Below are 21,938 nucleotides of genomic sequence, written 5' to 3'. Positions count from 1 at the left end.
AAGTTTACTTTCTTTAAGGACATTAGTGAAGCAGATAGAGTTCTATCACAATCAGGTCATTTCATGGTCTCCATACTATTTGTTTTATTAACTGAATTGCGATTCAAATTACCATGGTACATTTGAAGTCACTTCCCTAGATCATTAAATTGGGCCTTTAGATTAGGTGTCCAGCAATACAGCCACAGTGTCATTTATACCCATTTTATATGATTGAATAGTAGTTTACTGAAGCATTCTATATTTATAAATGTTTGAATTTAATACTTAGACTTAGCCTCATCCTTGTTAATTAAGTAACCCCTTGTATTGTTGTACCATATTTAGTTGCTGTTTACTTGCATAGATCAATTTAATGTGCAAAAAAAACTGGATTGTTTTTGTACATGCAGTACAATATACAAATGTGTACAAACGCAGAACATATTTCTGTTCATTGATTACATCGTTAGTGATACTAACCAAAATTCATTTGAATGATCCCAGCTGATGATAATTCTAGACAAATCAGTTCCCAGAAGAAAATCTAATTTGATAACTTTTTCCATCTTGGTAATTAGTTACCATCATGGTTATTCTCTGAAGATTGCAGATATTCTTTAACAATTGACCACAAGTTTATTATACAAGAACAAAAAGTGCATGAAGATATAGATGAAAGTTAGAAAGATCTTAATGCAAACAGCAAAACAAAATTTCGGTGTGTTCCCCATTGCCATCCTTTTACAGCCATTAAACCCTAAAACCTCCAGAACATGAATTGAAAGAAAGAGATAAGTCCAACTGATATAGCTGAGATACAGAAGGGAATTCTGTATGATATTTGAGTGTTGAAAAGTAGTAGTTAGAGTAGAGTAGACGTGACTTGAATTTTAGTGTGTTGGAAATATTTCAAATTTTATTAGATGTAAATAGCTTAGTTTATTCTATTTCATCTTAGTTTGTTTTGAGTTACAAACTTGTTTACTGTTAAAACCATAATATGTCATTGTATGCTTGTGTTTCAATGAAAGATCACCTTGTTAAACATAAACAAATCAAACTATGATCTTTCAAGCCAGTCTTGATTTTGAAGTCTGACTTGACCAGTAATAATATAGCTGGGATCATAACAATATAAATATCCTACCCATTAACATTACAGGGTTTCTCCTTGGCACTGGAGTCTCCTGCTTTCTTGGAATGAATGCATCTTGATCACTTTCAAATGATTTTCTGTCCTGTTTTAAAAAACAAACTTCACAGGACTGCCCCATATCCACCTGCCTTGACTTTGAAATCTAGTTCCCACTATATAATGTATGTGTGTATTACATCTTTCATCACACATTTTATAATCATGGTTCATAAAACTGCTGTGGAACTCTGTTGGGCAGGATTACAACTGGTAATTTAGTATTAAAACTTTTTTTTCCCTTTTGAAGGCTTCACCGATGAAATCAAAGCATGCTGGAAATCCACAAAAATGTGTAAATGACAGGGGCTGGCTACAACAAAACAGGTATAGCCTTCAGTTTCAGTTTTGACTTTATGAAATTACAAGAATTCACCAAGCTGGTGAACTGCTTTTAGAAATGTACTTTGGTCTATGGGCCTTTGTATAATTGTAATCCAGTATGAATTTGCACTTTCAGGAAAGAAGAAGCCAACCAGAAATTAAGGAAGCAAGGATAGAAAAAATAATTTCTTGTGTGCATTCTTTATTAAAAAGTGAACCAAAAACATTAGAAAGATAGAAATAATGCCTGCAGCTATTGTCTAGTTAGTTGGGCATCGATCGTGCGAAGAGTATCAGTTGCTTTTGTCCAAAGGCAGATAACAAAATTCTAGAGACAAATACTGTAATTTAATCAAACAGATTTAGAAAAAGAAAGTCCAACTTGACTCAACAAATAATTTAAAGTAGTGCTAAGGGTAGAGCGATGGGATTGGTATACATATTATTTCAGAAAGCCTTTGGTAAAGTTCTACATAGTACATTAATGGCAAAGGTCAGGGTATGTGAAGTCTACAGCCAGTCAATTTTCTTTAAATTTGTGTTTCTCTAGCTAGGCTAGCGTTTATTTCTCATCCAAGTTGGAATAATTGTTAGATAACACGTTGTGAAGCTGGATGAACACAGCAGGCCGAGCAGGAAAGTTTGACATTTCGAGTCGAGACCCTTCTTCAGAAAGGGTTTCAATCCGAAACGACAAACTTTTCTGCTCCTCTGAATGTTGCTTGCTCTGCTGTGTTCATCCAACTTTACACCGTGTTATCTCAGATTCTTGAGCATCGGCAGTTCCTACTATCTCTGGAGTAATTGTTACTTCCCCTTTGTCAGTCCAAGCCTGGATGTTGTGCAGGTCCCGCTGTATAGGGACATGGAGGACTTCAGTATCTGAGGAGATGTGAATGGTGTTAACCATTGTCACATTGTGACATTTCCCGTCCTGCCATTATGATAGAGGGGAAGCCATTGATAAAGCAGCTTTATTTTGGGCCTCCCCTGAGGACCTCTTGCAGTGATGTCCTGGAGCTGAGATGATAGACGTCCAACAACCACAACCATCTTCCTTTAACTAGGTTTGACTCCAACCAGTGGGGTGATTTTCTCCCAATTCCCATTGCCTCCAGTTTTTCTAAGGCTTATTGCTACTCTGCCACTTTCTGCCTTGATGTCATGGGCTCTAACACTTGCCTTTTCTGTTTTGTCCATGTTTGGACCAAGGCTGTAACTAGGTCAGACCTGAGTGGCTCTGCAAAACCCAAACTGTCAAAATATTTTATTCCATTGCGGGTGCTGCTTGGTCACACAGTCAATGATCCTTCCATCAGCAGCACCAGGCATACTTAAAAATGAGATACCAACCTTGTGAAGCTACCAAACAGGACGACTTGCACGCTCATCAGCATAAGCAGCAAGTGATAGACAAAGCCAAGCAATCCCATAATCAATGGATCTAAGCTGTACAGTCCTGCCACACGCAGTCGTGCAGTGTGGTGGATAATTAAATAGCTCACTAAAGGAGGAGGCTCCATAATTCCCCATTCTCAATGATGGACAATCCCAACACATCAGCGCAAAAGATGAGGCTGAAGCATTCTCAAGAGCCAGAAGTGGATTATGCATCTTGGCCTCCTCCAGTGATCGCAGTGTCACAGATATCAATTTTCAGCCAACTTGAGTTGGTCCATGTGACATCAAGAAACAGTTGGAGGCACTTAATAATGCAAAGACTACGGGTCCTAACAACCTACCAACCACTGTAGAGTCATGGAGATGTAGAGTATGGAAGCAGGCCCATTGGTCAAACTCTCCCATGCCAACCAAATATCCTAAATTAATCAAGTCCCATTTGTCAGCATTTGGCCCATGTCCCTCTAAACCCTTTCTATTCGTATATCCATCCAGATGCCTTTTAACTCTTGTAATTGTATCAGCCTGCACAACTTCTTCTGGCAGCTCATTCTCTGCACCACCCTCTGCATGAATAGCTTGTCCCTTAGGTCTCTTCTAAATCTTCCCCTTCGTACTTTAAACCTGTTCCCTCTAGTTTTGGACTCCTCCATCCAGGGTAAAAGTCTTTGTCCATTTATCCGATCTATGCCCCTCATGATTTTATAAACTCTATAAGATCACCTCTCAGCCTGCGATGCTCCAGGGAAAATAGCCCCAGGCTATTCACCCTTTCCCTATAGCTCAAATCCTCCAACACTGGCAACATCCTTAAGTCTTTTCTGAACCCTTTCAAGTTTTCACAGCATCCTTCTTATAGCAGAGGGACCAGGATTGCCTGCAGTATTCCAAAAGACTTGTGCTCCAAACCTGCCACTGCCATAGCCAAGCTCTTCCAGCACAGTTACTACACTGGGATCTACCTAATAATGTGGATACTTGCGCAAGTATGTCCCATACACAAAATGTATGGCAAATCCAACATGGCCAATTACCGTGCCATCAGTCTATTGTCAATCATCAGTAAAGTGATGGAAGGTGTAGTCAACAGCGCTATCAAGTAGCTCCTGCTCAGCAAAGCCCAGTTTGAATTCCGACACTCAGCTCCGACACCTCATTACAACCTGGGTTCAAACATGGACAAAAGAGCCAGATTCCAGAGATTAGGTAAGAATGACAGCCCTTGACATCAAAGCTGCAGTCAACTGAGTTTGGCGTCAAGGATCTTGAGTAAACCTGAAATCAGTGGCTATCAGAGACAAACTCTCTGCTAGTTAAGTCACCTGGCACACGGGAAGATGGTTGTGGTTATTGAAGATCAGGTACCTCAGCTCAGGACATCTCTGCAGGAGTTCCTCAGGGTAGTGTCCTAGGCCCAAACATCTTCAGCTGTTTCATCAATGACCTTCCCTTCTTCATAAGGTAAGACATGAGGATGTTTGCCAATGATTGCACAACGTTCAGTGCTATTTGCAACGACTCAGGTACAGAAGCAGTAAGTTTTCTAATGCAAAAATATCTGGATCATTTCCAGGCATGGGCTGCCAAGTGAAAGTAACATTTGTGCCACACAAATGCCAGGCTATAGCTATGACCATCACCAATAAGAGACAATCTGACTACAGCCCTTTGACATTCAGTAGGATTACTGTCACTGAATCCCCTACTGTCAACATCCTGGGGATTACTGTTGAAATGGAACTGGAGTCACCAAGTTAAAACAGTGGCTACAGGAGGGGGTCCGAGATGAAGAATGTTGTGGTGAGTAACTCACTGACTCCCCACAGCATGTCCATCATCTGCAAGGAGCAAATCAGGAGTGTGATGGAATAGTTTCAGAGATAGTGGGAACTGCAGATACTGGAGAATCTGAGGAGATAATGAGGTGTAGAGCAGGATGAACACAGCAGGCCAAGCATCATCACAGGAGCAGGAAAGCTGATGTTTCTGGCCTAGACAATTCTTCAGAAATGAGGGAGGGGAAGGGGGTTCTGAAATAAATAGGGAGAGAGGGGGAGGATAGAAGATGAATAGAGGAGAAGAGACATTCCAGTCAAAGAGGTGGGGATAGAGCCAGCAAAAGTGAGTGTAGGTGGGGAGGTAGGGAGGAGATAGGTCAGTCCAGAGAGGACAGACAGGTAAAGGGGGCGGGATGAGGTTAGGAGATCAGAAATGGGGGTGGGGCTTGAGGTGGGAGGAGGGGATAGGTGGGAGGAAGGACAGGTTAGGGAGGTGGGGACAAGCTGGCTGGTTCTGGGATGTGGTAGGGGGAGGGGAGATTTTGAAGCTTGTGAAGTCCACATTGATAGCATTGGGCTGCAAGGTTCCCAACGGAGTATGAGTTGCTGTTCCCGCAACCTTCAGGTGGTATCGTTGTGGCACTGCAGGAGGCCCAGGATGGACATGTCATCTGTGGAATGGGAGGGGGAGTTGGGGAGTTGAAATGGTTCGTGACTGGGAGGTGCAGTTGTTTAGTGCGAACCGAGCGTAGGTGTTCTGCAAAGTGGTCCCCAAGCCTCCACTTGGTTTCCCTGATGTAGAGGAGGCCACAATGGGTACAGCGGATGCAGTATACCACATTAGCAGATGTGTAGGTGAACATCTGCTTGATGTGGAAAGTCTTCTTGAGGCCTGGGATGGGGGTGACAGGGAGGTGTAGAGGCAGGTGTAGCACTTCCTGTGGTTGCAAGGAAAATTGCTGGGTGTGGTGAGGCTGGAGGGCAGTATGGAGCGGACAAGGGAGTCCCAGAGAGAGTGGTTCCTCCGGAAGGCAGACAAGGGTGGGGAGGGAAAAATGTCTTTGGTGGTTGGGTCAGTTTGCAGATGGTGGAAATGTCAGAGGATGATGTGTTGGATCCGGAGGTTGGTGGGGTGGTATGTGAGGATGAGGGGGATTCTGTATTGGTTGTTATTGCGGGGAGGGAGTATGAGGAATGAGTTGTGGAAAATGCAGGAGACACAGTCAACGGCATTCTCGATCACTGAGGGTGGGGGGGGTGTTGTGGTCCTGGAGAAACGAGGACCTTTGAGATGTATGGGAGTGGCATGCCTCATCCTGGGAGCAGATGCGGTGGAGGCGAAGGAATTGGAAATAGGGTATGGCATTTTTGCAGGAAGGTGGGTGGGAGGAGGTGTATTCTAGGTGACTCTGGGAGTCGGTGGGCTTGAAATGGATATCAGTTTCTAGGTGGTTGCCAGAGATGGGGATAGAGAGGTCCAGGATGGGGGGAGAAGTATTAGAGATGGCCCAGGCGAACTTAAGGTTGGGGTGGAAGCTGTTGGTGAAATGGATGAACTGTTCGAGCTCCTTATGGGAGCATGAGGCAGCGCCGATACAGTCATCAATGTAACGGCGGAAGAGGTGGGGCTTAGGGCCAGTACAGGTATGGAAGAGGAATTGTTCCACGTAACCTACAAAGAGGCAGGCATAGCTTGTCCCCAGAGATAATGGGAACTGCAGATGCTGGAGATTCCAAGATAATAAAATGTGAGGCTGGATGAACACAGCAGGCCAAGCAGCATCTCAGGAGCACAAAAGCTGACGTTTCGGGCCTAGACCCTTCATCAGAGAGGGGGATGGGGGGAGGGAACTGGAATAAATAGGGAGAGAGGGGGAGGCGGACCGAAGATGGAGAGTAAAGAAGATAGGTGGAGAGGGTGTAGGTGGGGAGGTAGGGAGGGGATAGGTCAGTCCAGGGAAGACGGACAGGTCAAGGAGGTGGGATGAGGTTAGTAGGTAGCTGGGGGTGCGGCTTGGGGTGGGAGGAAGGGATGGGTGAGAGGAAGAACCGGTTAGGGAGGCAGAGGCAGGTTGGACTGGTTTTGGGATGCAGTGGGTGGGGGGGAAGAGCTGGGCTGGTTGTGTGGTGCAGTGGGGGGAGGGGATGAACTGGGCTGGTTTAGGGATGCAGTGGGGGAAGGGGAGATTTTGAAACTGGTGAAGTCCACATTGATACCATATGGCTGCAGGGTTCCCAGGCGGAATATGAGTTGCTGTTCCTGCAACCTTCGGGTGGCATCATTGTGGCAGTGCAGGAGGCCCATGATGGACATGTCATCAAGAGAATGGGAGGGGGAGTGGAAATGGTTCGCGACTGGGAGGTGCAGTTGTTTGTTACGAACTGAGCGGAGGTGTTCTGCAAAGCGGTCCCCAAGCCTCCGCTTGGTTTCCCCAATGTAGAGGAAGCCGCACCGGGTACAGTGGATGCAGTATACCACATTGGCAGATGTGCAGGTGAACCTCTGCTTAATGTGGAATGTCATCTTGGGGCCTGGGATGGGGGTGAGGGAGGAGGTGTGGGGACAAGTGTAGCATTTCCTGCGGTTGCAGGGGAAGGTGCCGGGTGTGGTGGGGTTGGAGGGCAGTGTGGAGCGAACAAGGGAGTCACGGAGAGAGTGGTCTCTCCGGAAAGCAGACAGGGGAGGGGATGGAAAAATGTCTTGGGTGGTGGGGTCGGATTGTAAATGGCGGAAGTGTCGGAGGATAATGCGTTGTATCCGGAGGTTGGTAGGGTGGTGTGTGAGAACGAGGGGGATCCTTTTGGGGCGGTTGTGGCGGGGGCGGGGTGTGAGGGATGTGTCGCGGGAGATGCGGGAGACGCGGTCAAGGGCGTTCTCAATCACCGTGGGGGGAAAGTTGCGGTCCTTAAAGAACTTGGACATCTGGGATGTGCGGGAGTGGAATGTCTTATCGTGGGAGCAGATGCGGCGGAGGCGGAGGAATTGGGAATAGGGGATGGAATTTTTGCAGGAGGGTGGGTGGGAGGAGGTGTATTCTAGGTAGCTGTGGGAGTCGGTGGGCTTGAAATGGACATCAGTTACAAGCTGGTTGCCTGAGATGGAGACTGAGAGGTCCAGGAAGGTGAGGGATGTGCTGGAGATGGCCCAGGTGAACTGAAGGTTGGGGTGGAAGGTGTTGGTGAAGTGGATGAACTGTTCGAGCTCCTCTGGGGAGCACGAGGCGGCGCCGATACAGTCATCAATGTACCGGAGGAAGAGGTGGGGTTTGGGGCCTGTGTAGGTGCGGAAGATGGACTGTTCCACGTAACCTACAAAGAGGCAGGCATAGCTGGGGCCCATGCGGGTGCCCATGGCCACCCCCTTAGTCTGTAGGAAGTGGGAGGAGTCAAAAGAGAAGTTGTTGAGTGTGAGGACGAGTTCCGCTAGGCGGATGAGAGTGTCGGTGGAGGGGGCCTGGTCGGGCCTGCGGGACAGGAAGAAGCGGAGGGCCTTGAGGCCATCTCCATGCGGAATGCAGGTGTACAGGGACTGGACGTCCATGGTGAATATGAGGTGTTGGGGGCCAGGGAATTGGAAGTCCTGGAGGAGGTGGAGGGCGTGGATGGTGTCACGGACATAGGTGGGGAGTTCCTGGACCAAAGGGGAGAAAATGGAGTCCAGATAGGTGGAGATGAGTTCGGTGGGGCAGGAGCAGGCTGAGACGATGGGTCGACCGGGGCAGGCAGGTTTGTGGATTTTGGGAAGGAGATAGAAACGGGCCGTGCGGGGTTGGGGAACAATGAGGTTGGAGGCTGTGGGTGGGAGGTCCCCTGAGGTGATGAGGTCGTGAATGGTGTTGGAGATGATGGAGATGATAGCTTGTCCCCATGCGGGTACCCATGGCCATCCCCTTTGTCTGTAGGAAATGGGAGGAATTGAAGGAGAAGTGGTTGAGGGTGAGGACAAGTTTGGCTAAGCAGATGAGGGTATCAGTGGAGGGGGACTGGTCAGGCCTGTGGGATAGGAAGAAGCAGAGGTCCTTTAGACCATCTGTATGGGGAATGCAGGTGTGTAGGGACTGGACGTTCATGGTAAAGGTGAGGTGTTGTGGACTGGGGAGTCGGAGGTTCTGGAGGAGGTGCAAGGTGTGGGTGGTATCACAGACGTAGGTAGGGAGTTCCTGGACCATGGGGTGAAAATGGAGTCCAGATAGGTGGAGATGAGTTCGGTGGGGCAGGAGCAGGCGGAGACAATGGGTCGACCAGGGCAGATAGGTTTGTGGATTTTCGGAAGGAGATAGAAGCAGGTGGTGCAGGGTTGGGGAACAGTGAGGTCGGAGGCTGTGTTTGGGAGGTCACCTGAGGTTGTGGATGGTTTGGGAGATGATGGTTTGGTGCTCAGGGGTAGGGTCATGATCAAGGGGGCGGTAGGAGGAGGTGTTGGAGAGTTGGATTCTGGCCTCAGCGATGTAGAGGCAAGCTCCAAAACCAGCTCAGCTTGTCCCCACCTCCTAACCTGTACTTCCTCCCACCCATCCCCTCCTCCCACCCATCCCCTCCTCCCACCTTAAGCCCCACCCCCATCTCCAACCTACTAACCTCATCCCGCCCCTTGACCTGTCCGTCCTCCCTGGACTGACCTATCTCCTCCCTACCTCCCCACCTACACTCACCTTTACTGGCTACATCCCTTCCTCTTTGACCTGTCCGTCTCCTGTCCACCCATCTTCTCCTCTATCCATCTCCTATCCACCACCCCCTATTTATTTCAGAACCTCCTTCCCCGCCCCCATTTCTGAAGAAATGTCCAGGCCCAAAATGTCAGCTTTCCTGCTCCTGTGAAGCTGCTTGGCCTGCTGTGTTCATCCAGCTCTACTTCTGCGATGGAATAGTCACCACTTCTCTGAATGGGTGCAGCTCGAGCAGCACTCAAGATGCCTGTGTATCCCTGATAGCATTGAAGCTTAGCCTGGTAAATGACAAAGAGCATTTGCACCACACAGTTGCTAGGCAATGACCAACCATTCCAAATGAGAAGCGAACCATATTCCATTGACATCTAATGGCTTTATTTTGACTAAATTCCCCTCTATCATCATCCTGGGGGCTAATATTGATGAGAAACTGAACTGGACCTGCTTTATAAATACTGTGACTATAAAAGCAGGCCAGAGAGTGTAAATTTAAAACACATTTTGACAGGTACATAATTTCTAAAAGCTTAGATGAATATGGGTCAAACGCAGGCAAATTTTTTGTTTGGGAAGCTTGTTTGACATGGATACATTGGACCAAAGAGTCTATTTCTGTGCTGTTTTGCTCTATGACACCAACCAGGACAAAGCAGCCTGCTTGATTGGTACCACACCATAAAGCATCCAGCTTCCCCACCCCAAACACCTCTTCTCCTCTCCCCCCACCCAAAAAAACAACGCTCCATAGCAGCAATGTGTATTGCCTACAAGATGCACTGTGGAAATTCACCAAAGATCCTTACAATACATCTTCCAAACCCATGATCATTTCTTTCTAAAAGGACAAGTGCAACAGATAAATGGGAACATCTGCAATTTCCCCTCCAAGGCACACTCCATCCTGATTTGGAAATATAACGCTGTTCCTTCACTCTCACTGGATCAAAATCCTGGAACTCCTTCCGTAAGGACAAAAAAGAACAAAGAAAATTACAGGAAGGAACAGGCCCTTCAGCCCTCCAAGCCTGCGCCGATCAAGATCCTCTCTAACCTGTCATCTATTTTCTAACTGTCTGTCCATTTGTTCCCTGCCCATCCATGTGCCTGTCCAGATATATCTTAAAAGACGCTAATGTGTCTGCGTCTACCACCTCTGCTGGCAACGCGTTCCAGGCACCACCCACCCTCTGCATAAAGAACTTTCCACGCATATCTCCCCTAAACTTTCTTCCTCTCACTTTGAACTCATGACCCCAAGTAATTGAGTCCTCCACTCTGGGGGAAAAAGCTTTTTGCTATTCACCCTGTCTATACCCCTCATGATTTTGTAGACCTCAGTTAGGTTCCCCCGCCTTCAGTCTCCTTCTTTCTAATGAAAATAATCCTAATCTACTCAACCTCTCTTCATAGCTAGCACCCTCCATACCAGGCAACATCCTGGTGAACCTCCTCTGCACCCTCTCCAAAGCATCCACATCCTTTTGGTAATGTGGCGACCAGAACTGTACACAGTACTCCAAACGTGACCGAACCAAAGTCCTACACAACTGCAACATGACCTGCCAACTCTTGTACTCAATTTTGGGTCAACCTACAGCCCCTGGACTGCTCAAGAAGGCATCTGACCGCCACCTTCACAAAGGCAGTTAGGAATGGGCAATAAATGTTGGCCAGCCAGCAACACCCATGTCCCACGAGTGAAGAAAAGAAAACTATTAACAGGAAAAGATTTGTGGATAAAGATAAACTATTTTGACTCGTTGATACTAGACCTAGGGAGCAGAGTGTGAGAATTAGTGGCAGACTCTTAAGGAGAGATGTTAAGAAGCCAAAAGGGTGGTAAATGTTTGGAACTCTCTTCCACAACTGGTAGTGGATGCTGGATCAGTGTTCATTTTAAATCTGAAATAGATACATTTTTGTTGATACAGGACAAAGGTAGGACATATATCAGACATGATCTGATTAAATGATGGAACAGTGACGAGGGGCTGAATGGCCTGTTCATGTTTCTCAGGACACTGCATCGGAAACGTTAACTCTGTTTTCTCTCCATAGGTGCTGCCAGATCTGCTGAGTTTCTCCAACAATTTGTTTGTGTTCCGGTGTTCCAGCATCCACTGTTCTTTGTTTTATCTTTGGATTCATAGTTTATTGATAATGCCGATTGACCATCACTTTCCCAGTTGCAGATCTTTGTTTCTTTTCATGTATGTAATTGACAGTGGTTTGTTTGAGGTGAAGGGCAGCAGTTAAATTTGGCATGCATCACCTATTCCCAGTAGAAGTGTATAATAGCTTCGTAGTGTGGTATGTACAGTTTAATGTGATTTCAAATGTCGGTATTGATGAAATCCTAGCATATTTTGCTGGGTTTATCATTTGATAACGGCAAGTTTTACTCTTATCTTTGAAGATTCTAAGCTTATTACCTGTATATCTAGCATTTACGTTTTACTAAAATTAAACCTACGATTGAATTTCTTCTAGTGTATTTTCAGAAGCTGGCTTGTGCTCTCCACTTCCATCTAGTGGCCACAATGTGGTAATTATCATACTGTTGACCCTATTCCATGTCTTTAGAAAACCTTCAGTGTTATTGAAGTTTGTTGGAATTGCATTTAAAATGTTAAAGTTGACCTGGAATCACATGTAATGACTTACAGCAGTGATGAAGCAACATTAAAATGTTAATAGTTAAATCAAAGAATTGTGCAGCAGTATATGTGTTTTAAATATAGAGAAATTAATGCATTTTATAGCCATCTGCCCAGTATTTTCCTTTTCTCCTCTTCTTTTCACAAGTAATACAGAATAATAGAAATTGAGATGGCAACTCTGAGTTTACCACTATGCAACGTTCAAGTAAACTGTTTCGCTTAAAATAGAATTGCAGCTGTGATACTTGATAAACTTTCCCCAGTAGCTTCGAACGGAGATGTCAGACATCTCAGGAAGTTTAGTTATCAGCTTCAGTTATCAGTTTCAATTCTGGGAGCCAATGAGGAAAATCCAACATCAAGTGCTTTAATCCTTAAAACAATGATGAAAGTAGAGCTGTGTAACAGGGATCTTCAACTGTTTATATCTCTCATTACTCAGAAATCATTATTCTTGATCTTTTCTTTTTGCAAATTAACAGAATAATTGTCCTTAAAATGGTTCTAGATTATATCCGCTGCAACTTAATCTTGTCGCATGAATATTACAATCAGTGTTACAAAGAAGTGATCAATGATTGATGACAGGTAAATGTGTTTCAATACTGTATCTGTCAGGTTTCAGATGTTGAGTGCTCAGAATTGGAGTTACAGAGGAGACGTGAGCAACTACTTGTAGAACGGACCAGAAGAGAGGCACAACTTGCTGCTCAGCAATATGAAGAGGAGAGAATCCGAACTAAACAAATTCCGAAAGAGGCTGTTCTTGACTTTGTGAGAGTAAGCAATAATGTTTAAGAGATTTAAATGCAACTGTGCTCATTTTCCAAGAATAATCCAAAATGAACCAGCTTTGTAATTTTACCAATGAAATGATCTGCAGAAACTCATTTTTGTTTTCCATCTTGTTTGTGACTATTTTACTATAGCTAAGCCCCCCCATTCTTAAATTTTGCTGACCTAAGTAGCTAAAGAAATGGCAGGCAAGGTTCAGTGGGATGAATTGCCAACCCATTTTTATTTCTCAAGGATAGCTAAGAAATTTGCCCTGGATTTCTACTTAAGCTGTTCTATAGGACTGAGGAGGTATATGGGTTCACTGCCTGTGTTCACTATGCCCTAATAGTCTACTGAAATGAAACGAATCAAAGTTATATTGTTCTTTCTGACGTGATATTTTTCCTACTCCCCTGAACCCGGTCATTTCAAAGAGGGGAAGGGGTTATGTCAACATGTACTTCCCCCATTGTCTTTAAAAACTCTGCTCATTTTTAAGCCTTCTCCTGTCTTAAGGCATTTTAAATTAGTATGTCCTGTACTGTCAGTGCATCTCGCCTAGAGTTCTTTGAATGGTAATCCATCATCTTACAGACTTAAAATAAAGTTAATAGTAAAAATAAGGTTAATAGTTTGCACAGAATTTGTTAGTTTCCTTTCTTCTTTGATCCTTTTTCAAAAGATAGTATTCTTGAGTCCATTGAAAATGGCTGACCTTTGCATGTTCATGTGTACGGGGGATTTTGGCATCAATTTGTACCTGTGGGCAGTACGAGAATCAGAATCTTCTCCTTGATCTGCTGTCTTTAAGTGAATTCTAATTAGAGATAGAAGTTGTTTGCTCCAGCCCAACCCAAGAATGTCTAATCTAACTGTCATTACTTTTGCCTGTGCTTTAAATTGGGCATCTAATTTTGGGATTGGTGTGATCTCTTTGGCTCCATTACATGTTTAGTTATCAACTGAACAACTGAGCAAGTTTCACCAACTTGTATCTGGGCTTTTCCATCAGATTAATTTGTTTTACAAATCATATTGCTGTGAACAACTAAATATCATTATCCATGATGTATTTTATGGCCAGGTTTATATTATTGCATCTAATATTAATCTGTGTAAGATAATGAATGTTACCTGGATGTATTAGACTACCTTTGTCTAAATAACTTATCCTGTTGCACTCTTCACTTTTAATGGTTAAGGTATGTCAAAAATTTCAGAAACACTTCTCAAATAATTGGCACCATTTTCTCATGTATCATTTGCATTCAACATATTAATAAAAGATAGAAACATTGCTGCTTGGCAAAGTTTCAAGTTACACCTTAAATGGGAAGTATGCAATCTGACTCGGTAGTTGTAGAAATAGCTACTAATTAATGGAAAATGCAATTTAGGGAGTTGCCGCTTCAATATAATTTATAGGAATGGTAATTAAATTGCCATTTAAACTGGATAATAGAGAATGGAGTGACTGGGGATGGATCTGTTTCACTGTTGTTTGAAGGTGCAGTCGTTTTAGTGTTACTTAATCTTTCATTTTAAGGGACAATGTAATCCTAAATTGTTGCTAAGCAAAAGCATCACGTACCAGAATGCGTGATGTTTGTGTCTGAGTCAATCTTTATACTAATCACCCTGTACTTTTTGACAGCACTTCATTTAACTAATCACGTAATCAGTTTGGAGATTATTGTAGTGTTCATGGTTTCCTGCATCAAATTTAATATGTAGGTATTCTGTAATGCTATACCACAGTCTCCATTTTGGAATATCAGGCTTGTAAATAATTTTGATTTTCTATCTTGCTGTTAAGGGAGCTAGATGTTGCTGTTGCTACTTCACTTTCTGGAGTAAAGAATAATTTTTAAATGTGTTTTAGGAATATCTTGTATCAACATGTTTTATTGACAATAAGATTGAGAAGAATTGTATTATTCATATTTGTATTGAAATAGTCTAATGTTGACGGAGGATGTGCCAATGTGTCGTATTCATTGAATGGTTTAAACAGAGAAGGAGGCCGTTTGGAGGTACCAAGAACTGCAGATGCTGGAATCATATAATACAGTGTGGAGCTGGAGGAATACAGCAGGCTAGGTGGCATCAGCTGAACAGGAAACTTGACGTATAGAGTCGGGACCTTTCTTCAGAAATGGCCATTTGGCCTGTCCTTTTGTTTTGTTGGCTCTCATGCCACTCCCACACTGTCTTCCCCTTTGCCCAGTAATGCTTTCCTTTACGGATAATATTCCAAAGAAATATGAATGCCTCAGTTGATCCTGTATTCACCGCACTCTTCAGGCAATACATTCTAGATTCTAAACACTTCGCATTAAAGCTTTCCGATGTCTCCATTGCTTATCTTTCTCATGATCATAAATCTGTGCCCTGTGGTTCCTGATCATTATACCAGTGGGAACAGTTCTTCCTAATGTACTGTGTCCAGACCCCTTATGATTTTGAGTCTGTGGATCAAATCTCATCACAACCTTTTCACCATGGAGAACAATCCAAGCTTCTCCAGTATTTCTGCCTAATTGGAGATCTTCATCCCAGGGACCATTTGTATCAATCTGTTTTCCAGCTTTTTCCTCTCCCATTTTATGATTACATGCTTGAGCAATACAATTCGTTTAAAATCAAAATTGTAAGAGTAAATTGTAGTTCCTCAGTATTGTTCCATTCGCCAAATGTTGCCATTTGATGGCCGAACAGTTTGAGCCTGATATACCCTTAAGTTGAAAGATACAAATATTAATGCTGTTAAGTAACTTTTTCAAAACAATTCACCATGGTAATTAGAACTTCTTTGTTGTCATATTTTTCTAGCTTCCTTCTGCCGTTTAGTTGGGTTAGCTATGGTAAAATTGGGTTACAGAGCGAGGATGGAATGGTCTTTGGAGGGACAGTGCAGACCCAATCAGCCAAATAGCCTCTACACTTATTGTAGGGATTCTGCGATTCTATTTTACAAGATATTGTCACAGTACAGGTTAATCACCCTAACCCTGTTGGTCACCTATTCATAGAATCTTCGTAGAATCCCTGCAGTGTGGAAGCAGGCCATTTGACTTAACAAGTCCACACTGACTGTCCAAAGAGCATCCCAGCCAGACCCATCCCCTGACCCTATCCCTGTAACCCTGCATTTCCCATGGCTAATCCATTTAACCTACATATCCCTGAATACTGTGGGCAATTTAGCTTGGCCAATCCACCTAACCTGTTCATCTTTGGACTGTGGGAGGAATCTGGAACACCCAGATTACCCACCTCACTTAAACACGGAGAGAATGTGCAAACTGCACAAAGACAGTCACCTGAGGCTGGAGTTGATCCTGGGTGCCTGGCGCTATGAGGCAGCAGTGCTAACCACTCATCAGCCAATCCCTCTGTATTTCAGTCTCTTATGGCAACATCGTTGCATGTGGTCTTAGGCTCTTCACCACTTTCTCTCCAACTCACTCATTCCCATCACTCATCTCAACATGTATTTTCTTTTTGCAACAGATGATCATGCTGTTTCATTCTCTTTTTCACTACTTGCTTTGATGCTTGCGCACACTCGCTGACCTTGCTATAAGTATATTCTTTCTCCACTCCACATCTTATCTCCTGGCTGTCCAGTAGTTTTTCCTTTGTTTTTGATTTCACAGTATATAGTGAGGCTGGTCTATAAACTTTCTTGTAGATTCTTTCTTTCACTTCCAGCGGTAGACTTTTTTTTCTCACCATATACTCCTTGTTCCAATTTCTCCAACCCACTGTACTTTAAAACTCAACCATGGATAACATCATTACTAAATCTTCAAAAGTCCTGAAAACAGTATGTCCCAGATTTCCTAATTCTTTTGTGTATTCACTCTACATATACCATTTAACTAAATGTGTGGTTTACCTAGATCTTGAAAACGGTTACACGAACTGACAAGTACAAGTTAGAATTTTTGTCTAAATTATAGTGAACCAAATCCTGTGATTTACATATTTATGCAAATGTATAGCAAGATGTGTACTCTAACTTCCCGCATTTGATTGAATTCTTGCATATTTCATGATTTATTGTTTGTTTGCCTCCGTACAGAATTCGTGTTATTTTGGTTTGGTGTAACTGTTCTGACGATTAGTTTGCTTATATTGGGAATGGTTGTTGTATTTTTATTCATTTCTTTCCCTATTCCCCTCCCTCAGCTCCCCAAATATTTCCCTAGCAGACGATCCCAGCATACAGATGATAGCGCCTTATTAGTGGTAAGACTGCATGAATTGGCCTATATTGTAGAAGATTAGATCATAGAAATGGCATGATGTCTAATCTGTCAATTTACCAATCATTAGCTGAAGCTTTACTGAATAGCACAATCCACAGAAAAATGGACTGATTCCTTGTACTGTATTGCTGGAGAAGATCCAATGGCACGTATTGAAACAAAACAACTCTGCAACTGGAGTCTTTCCAAAATGACTTCCTGTGACAATAACTTAAAGGTTGCAAACAAAGAAAAGAAAAACTGAATAACCTTGCATCTGGGCCTTGCATTAGAATAGTTATTGACTAATGCAGTGAACATTCAGCATTCTTGAATGGAAGAGACATCATGGTGCTGTTCTTCGATATGGGCCCTGCTCTAGTCTACATACTATCCACCCGTAATAGACTTCAACCTTGCCAGTTAGGGTCCTGACGAATCATGCTAGCATTAAAGAGAAAGGGTGACCCTGCAGAGGTTTATAAAATCATGGGGGGCCTGGATAGGGTAAATAGACATAATCTCTTCCCCAGAGTGAGGGAGTCCGAAACATGAGGGTTTAAGGTAAGAGAGGAAAGATTTAAAAGACGCGTAAGGGGCAGTTTTTACACGCAGAGGCAAGTGCACATAAAGAATGAACTGCCAGAGGAAGTGGTGGAGGCTGATCCAATTACAGCATTTAAAAGGCATCTTGATGGGTATATGAATAGGAAGGATTTAGAAGGATATTGTTCACATGCTGGCTAATGGGGCTAGATTAATTTAGGATATCTGGTCAGCATGGACGAGTTGTACCAAAGGGCCTGTTTCCATGATGTATACCTCTATGATTCTTTGACTCTACTTCCCAAAATGTAATTCAGCAAGATAGTTATTCAATTCCAAATTTCCTTTCTCCATCTATCCTGCACAGACAAATTCTTTTTCCCATTACCATAGTAATGCTCATAATAACATGAGAGAACCATGAAAACCATTACAGTAATCTCCAAGAGATAGTAAGAACTGCCAGTGCTGGTGTCAGAGATGACACAGTGGGGAGCTGGAGGAGCACAGCAGGCCAGGTAGCATCAGAAGCCAGAAAGTTGATGTTTTGGGTCGGGGCCTTTTTTCAGTCCCCACCCAAAACATCAGCATTCCTACTCCTCTGATGCTACCTGGCCCACTGTGCTCCTCCAGATCCACACTGTGTTATCCCAGTAATCTCCAATTCTGCCCCCTTCCAGATATTTATACAGTGTAGGATCTCGTACATTTGCTCAGTACTTTTCACTGGTTTGTGGAAATGGGGAAGATTTCTTCAGTTCTCACTTGTTTGTGAGAGAAGTGCTGATTTAACTAACTTGATCGAAAGGTGATTTACGGTGGGGTCTTGAAAAGGAAAATGATTAAAACTTTCTCGGTTCAGTCTTCTTCAGATAATTAAGTTAAGTCTTTATGCAAGTGCTTAAATGAACATAGAGCTGGAAAGAAGGTAGGACGTATAAATTTTGCAAACTCAAAAACTTTCCAAGTGACTATTATTCAACTTGAAATTGGAATCTGCAGTGGTTTGTGCTATTCACGTTAGTTTTGCCTGATAGTGATTTGTTCATGGTTAGTTGATTTGACTTGAAACTGTAGTTAATAACATTGACAAAATTGCCTGGACTATGAGATGTGGTTTTTTTTGTATTGCATGTACTCTACACCTGCTGAATATTCTACCTACAGTAATAACTGATGAATGACTCATTGCTGCAGTGGACCATACAGAATGCATGTTCACACCCCTGCAAAATAGATGTACATAATGTTGCTATAATATATACATTTCAAAGCTTTTAGATTGCCCATGCATCAGAATATTTTGTTGTCAGGTTATTTTAAATAACAATTGTACAAAGAAGTGAATTGAAATCTGGTTCCTCCTGCAAAGCCACTGTGCTAAAGCATTTCTGTATATGTGTCTGATTATTCATAATTTTTAAACTGTATTTTGATATCTGCCATAAACCTTCAAATTATTTCTATTTTTTAACAAAGTCATAACAAGTTTGAGAGTCTTATTGATTTTTTTATAAATTAATTTTCACTTTATTAAATGTTGCACATTTTCTCATTAAAGTATTCTATTAATTGTTTTTGACTTTAGTTCTTATTTCAAAAAGAATATTCATTTTTGTTTGAAGGTCTAACAGCTTTAATTCTTAGTTGGCTTAGTACTTTCACTGAGCTACCTGACGTTTATTTGCATTCTTTTGTTTTGCTATCTGTTTAAATGTGACCGTATTTTCAGCAACCAAAATTAAAGCTAATTCTTTGTTTGTCACTAAACCCCTGAAGGCAGAAACTGAGACACCACAGCACAATGTAATGGTTACATCTGCCCTCAATTCAGTAATGCTATTGTCCATCATGAACTTGAGCTGCTTTCTCTGGCTTGAGTCTATAAGGATGTGTTTCATAGGTAATACGTTCCCTGCTTTAACATCTTAAGCAATCATAGGTATTTTGCCTGGCCTATTATCACAAATGAATTTGAGTTTGTAGTAGCCTTTGTGACTGACTTTTGTAGCTATCTGGAAGATATTGTATGCTGTCAAACTTTCTAAACAGCTCTGTATTACCCAATCTGATTGCTGGAGTGCCAACTTTCAAATCTTGCAATTTCTGATTCCTCCTCTAATTGTTCTGATATTTTTGTTTTACTGCCATAAAAGCACTTTTCTCCTGACTATCCTCCACATCGTAATATTTCTGAAACATCTCTTCAATACACTAGCTGTTTTTTTTTCCTTCTGTCTGTGCTACCTGCATACTTTACACCATTCAGTTTCTTCTTGATTTGAAAGGTCCAGAGAACATTGTTGATGGTTCCTCAGAGATAGATAACAGCATGAACACCTTGTATCCATCTGCAGTCTAAAAATGTAAAAGACTGTAGTTTTCATTAACAGTTGAGCACTGTTAATTTGTTTTTGCCCAATTCATATGTTTTGGGTTACTTTCTTTAAGAAACTCAAAATAGAATGGAAGGTCAGTCCTTGTGGTTTGATACTCACTAGTCTTTTAATCTATTTAAATGGTCCTCTCTCTTCATATCCGTTTATAATTGCAAAAAGGACTGAATCCTGTGGTCGAGTTCCAAGTATCCGTGTTGGTAAAGCGTAACAAGGGAATTATTTTACTCCAATCATTAGGACAGTCTTGACAATAAACCCTAATCGTTGTCTTCTATGTTTGATACCATCTTTCCAGTATGCCTTGAGATGTTAGTTGAAGGCGAGAGTAAGATGTAAATTATATTATCTAAAACTAATCATCATTTCTTTGAACACTTGTGACATATAACTAAATGAAGGTTCAAATTTTATTTTGTTGAGTAATTCATATCTGGTTGGAAAAAAAAATTGAAACGTGTAACCTCTATCATTTTCACTACACTTTTTTCCTTGATTTACTCATCCAGGAAATCTTGTTGAAACATCCATAATTGTTAAAAAATGGTTTTACAGTTCTAGCTTTAGGCAGAGTTCATATCCAATCCGTTCAGACCCTCCTAGCTAGTTATTTGAAAACGGAATCGGGATTAATGGTGCACGTTTAATCGACGGTGGGTTCTTCGCTGTTACTTGGCATGTCTTGCAAACTTGACTATGGACCAATAGAATTTTCTAATATTTTGACCCCTCTTTTTTTACCCCCCCCATGCCTAAATGACTTGCCAGTGGAATTTTATGAGCTACTTGTAAAATTTCAGTATGCTCGACAATGATGTACCGCTGCCTGCTGATGTTTGAAATAGCCTCAAGTATCTCAATAGTACTGTCTTTCAATTAATAAAATTTAGGCGTTGAGAATGATTCAATTTCTGAACTGGTTGTTTGATATAATTTGTTTAATTTAGGATCCGTTTGTTCCATTTCTATTTTACAAAATGTATGCTTAAAATACAAATCTTATTCTTCCTTTATATTTAATTTTTTTAAACTGTATTGGATAACTGAATTTCAGAGTCATCTTCCTATTTCATAGACTCCTGTTCTTCCTGTCTAATTTTAAATGCCAGATAGCTAAATGCAACACTGTTAGGAAACAAGCAAACATGTTCCTCCTGTAGCGTGTCAATTCTTTTACTTCGCATGGTTGTTTTACCACTGTCGGTGAGGACAATAGTTTTGAAACAGTTAAGTCATTTCCTGAGGTAAAATCAGTTCCTTTTGAAATGGATTTGTTTCACTGCTTTAATTAAAACTTCTGAATTTACTCACTCATGAATCCAACTGTGTATAATGGGTTTGGTTTGTAACTTCCATGTATACCTCCAACGAATATTTTCTCCTTCATGAACACCTCTAGAAGACACATGGTTTCGTCAGCAGGTATCAATGACTGACTTGTTCCAGTGACTCTCAACATCGTTGTTGGTTCACTTCTTTGATTTGATGCATAAGAAAACACCTCTTGTTTTGAATTTTTTGAAAAAATTGTCAGCATCTACACTGGATTGATTGCTTTTGGTGATACACTTAAGAATTTTCATGACAGTCGTCTTTTCCTTTTTAGTAAATTCTGAGCCAGTATATTCCCTTTGTGTTACTGCTACAGTTTTAATACATTTCCTGATACCCTCTTCTGAGGACCCTTTAACATTCTTCCTCCTAAACTCTGTCTCATATTTAACTTGCACCACTTGACTTTGGTATGTTCAGCCTTAATACAGATCATTTTCTTTGCATCCCTTTTTGATCCTAACCTTTCTCCTTTATTACATTAGCATTCTGTGTTTGTTGTCAAAAGGTAGTACCTCTACCATCTGCAGATTTTCTGTTCTTGCAATTTCTTTGTAGCTTCCCAACTGATCATCTCCCTAGAGATAATGGGAACTGCAGATGCTAGAGACTCCAAGATAACAA

The 21,938-nt window shown here is 42.2% G+C and overlaps 1 protein-coding gene across 4 annotated transcripts in view; it reads left to right on the top strand.

Annotated features, from left to right (window-relative positions):
- The window catches only part of lrch3 (leucine-rich repeats and calponin homology (CH) domain containing 3), a 170,952-nt gene that overhangs the window by 117,004 nt on the left and 32,010 nt on the right, over window positions 1–21,938 (top strand). For 3 of the 4 annotated variants that reach the window (XM_048541803.2, XM_048541801.2, XM_048541804.2), the window contains 4 exons: window positions 1,425–1,501; window positions 11,841–11,895; window positions 12,629–12,790; window positions 16,982–17,041. In XM_048541803.2, the coding sequence (XP_048397760.1) occupies window positions 1,425–1,501; window positions 11,841–11,895; window positions 12,629–12,790; window positions 16,982–17,041 (354 nt within the window). The remainder of the gene's footprint in view (window positions 1–1,424; window positions 1,502–11,840; window positions 11,896–12,628; window positions 12,791–16,981; window positions 17,042–21,938) is intronic. The other variant, XM_048541802.2, reaches the window with a different exon arrangement.

Source organism: Stegostoma tigrinum, chromosome 14 (assembly GCF_030684315.1).
Source record: "Stegostoma tigrinum isolate sSteTig4 chromosome 14, sSteTig4.hap1, whole genome shotgun sequence".
Classification (NCBI taxonomy): Eukaryota; Metazoa; Chordata; class Chondrichthyes; order Orectolobiformes; family Stegostomatidae; genus Stegostoma; species Stegostoma tigrinum.
This window is presented reverse-complemented; position numbering and strand designations above follow the sequence as displayed.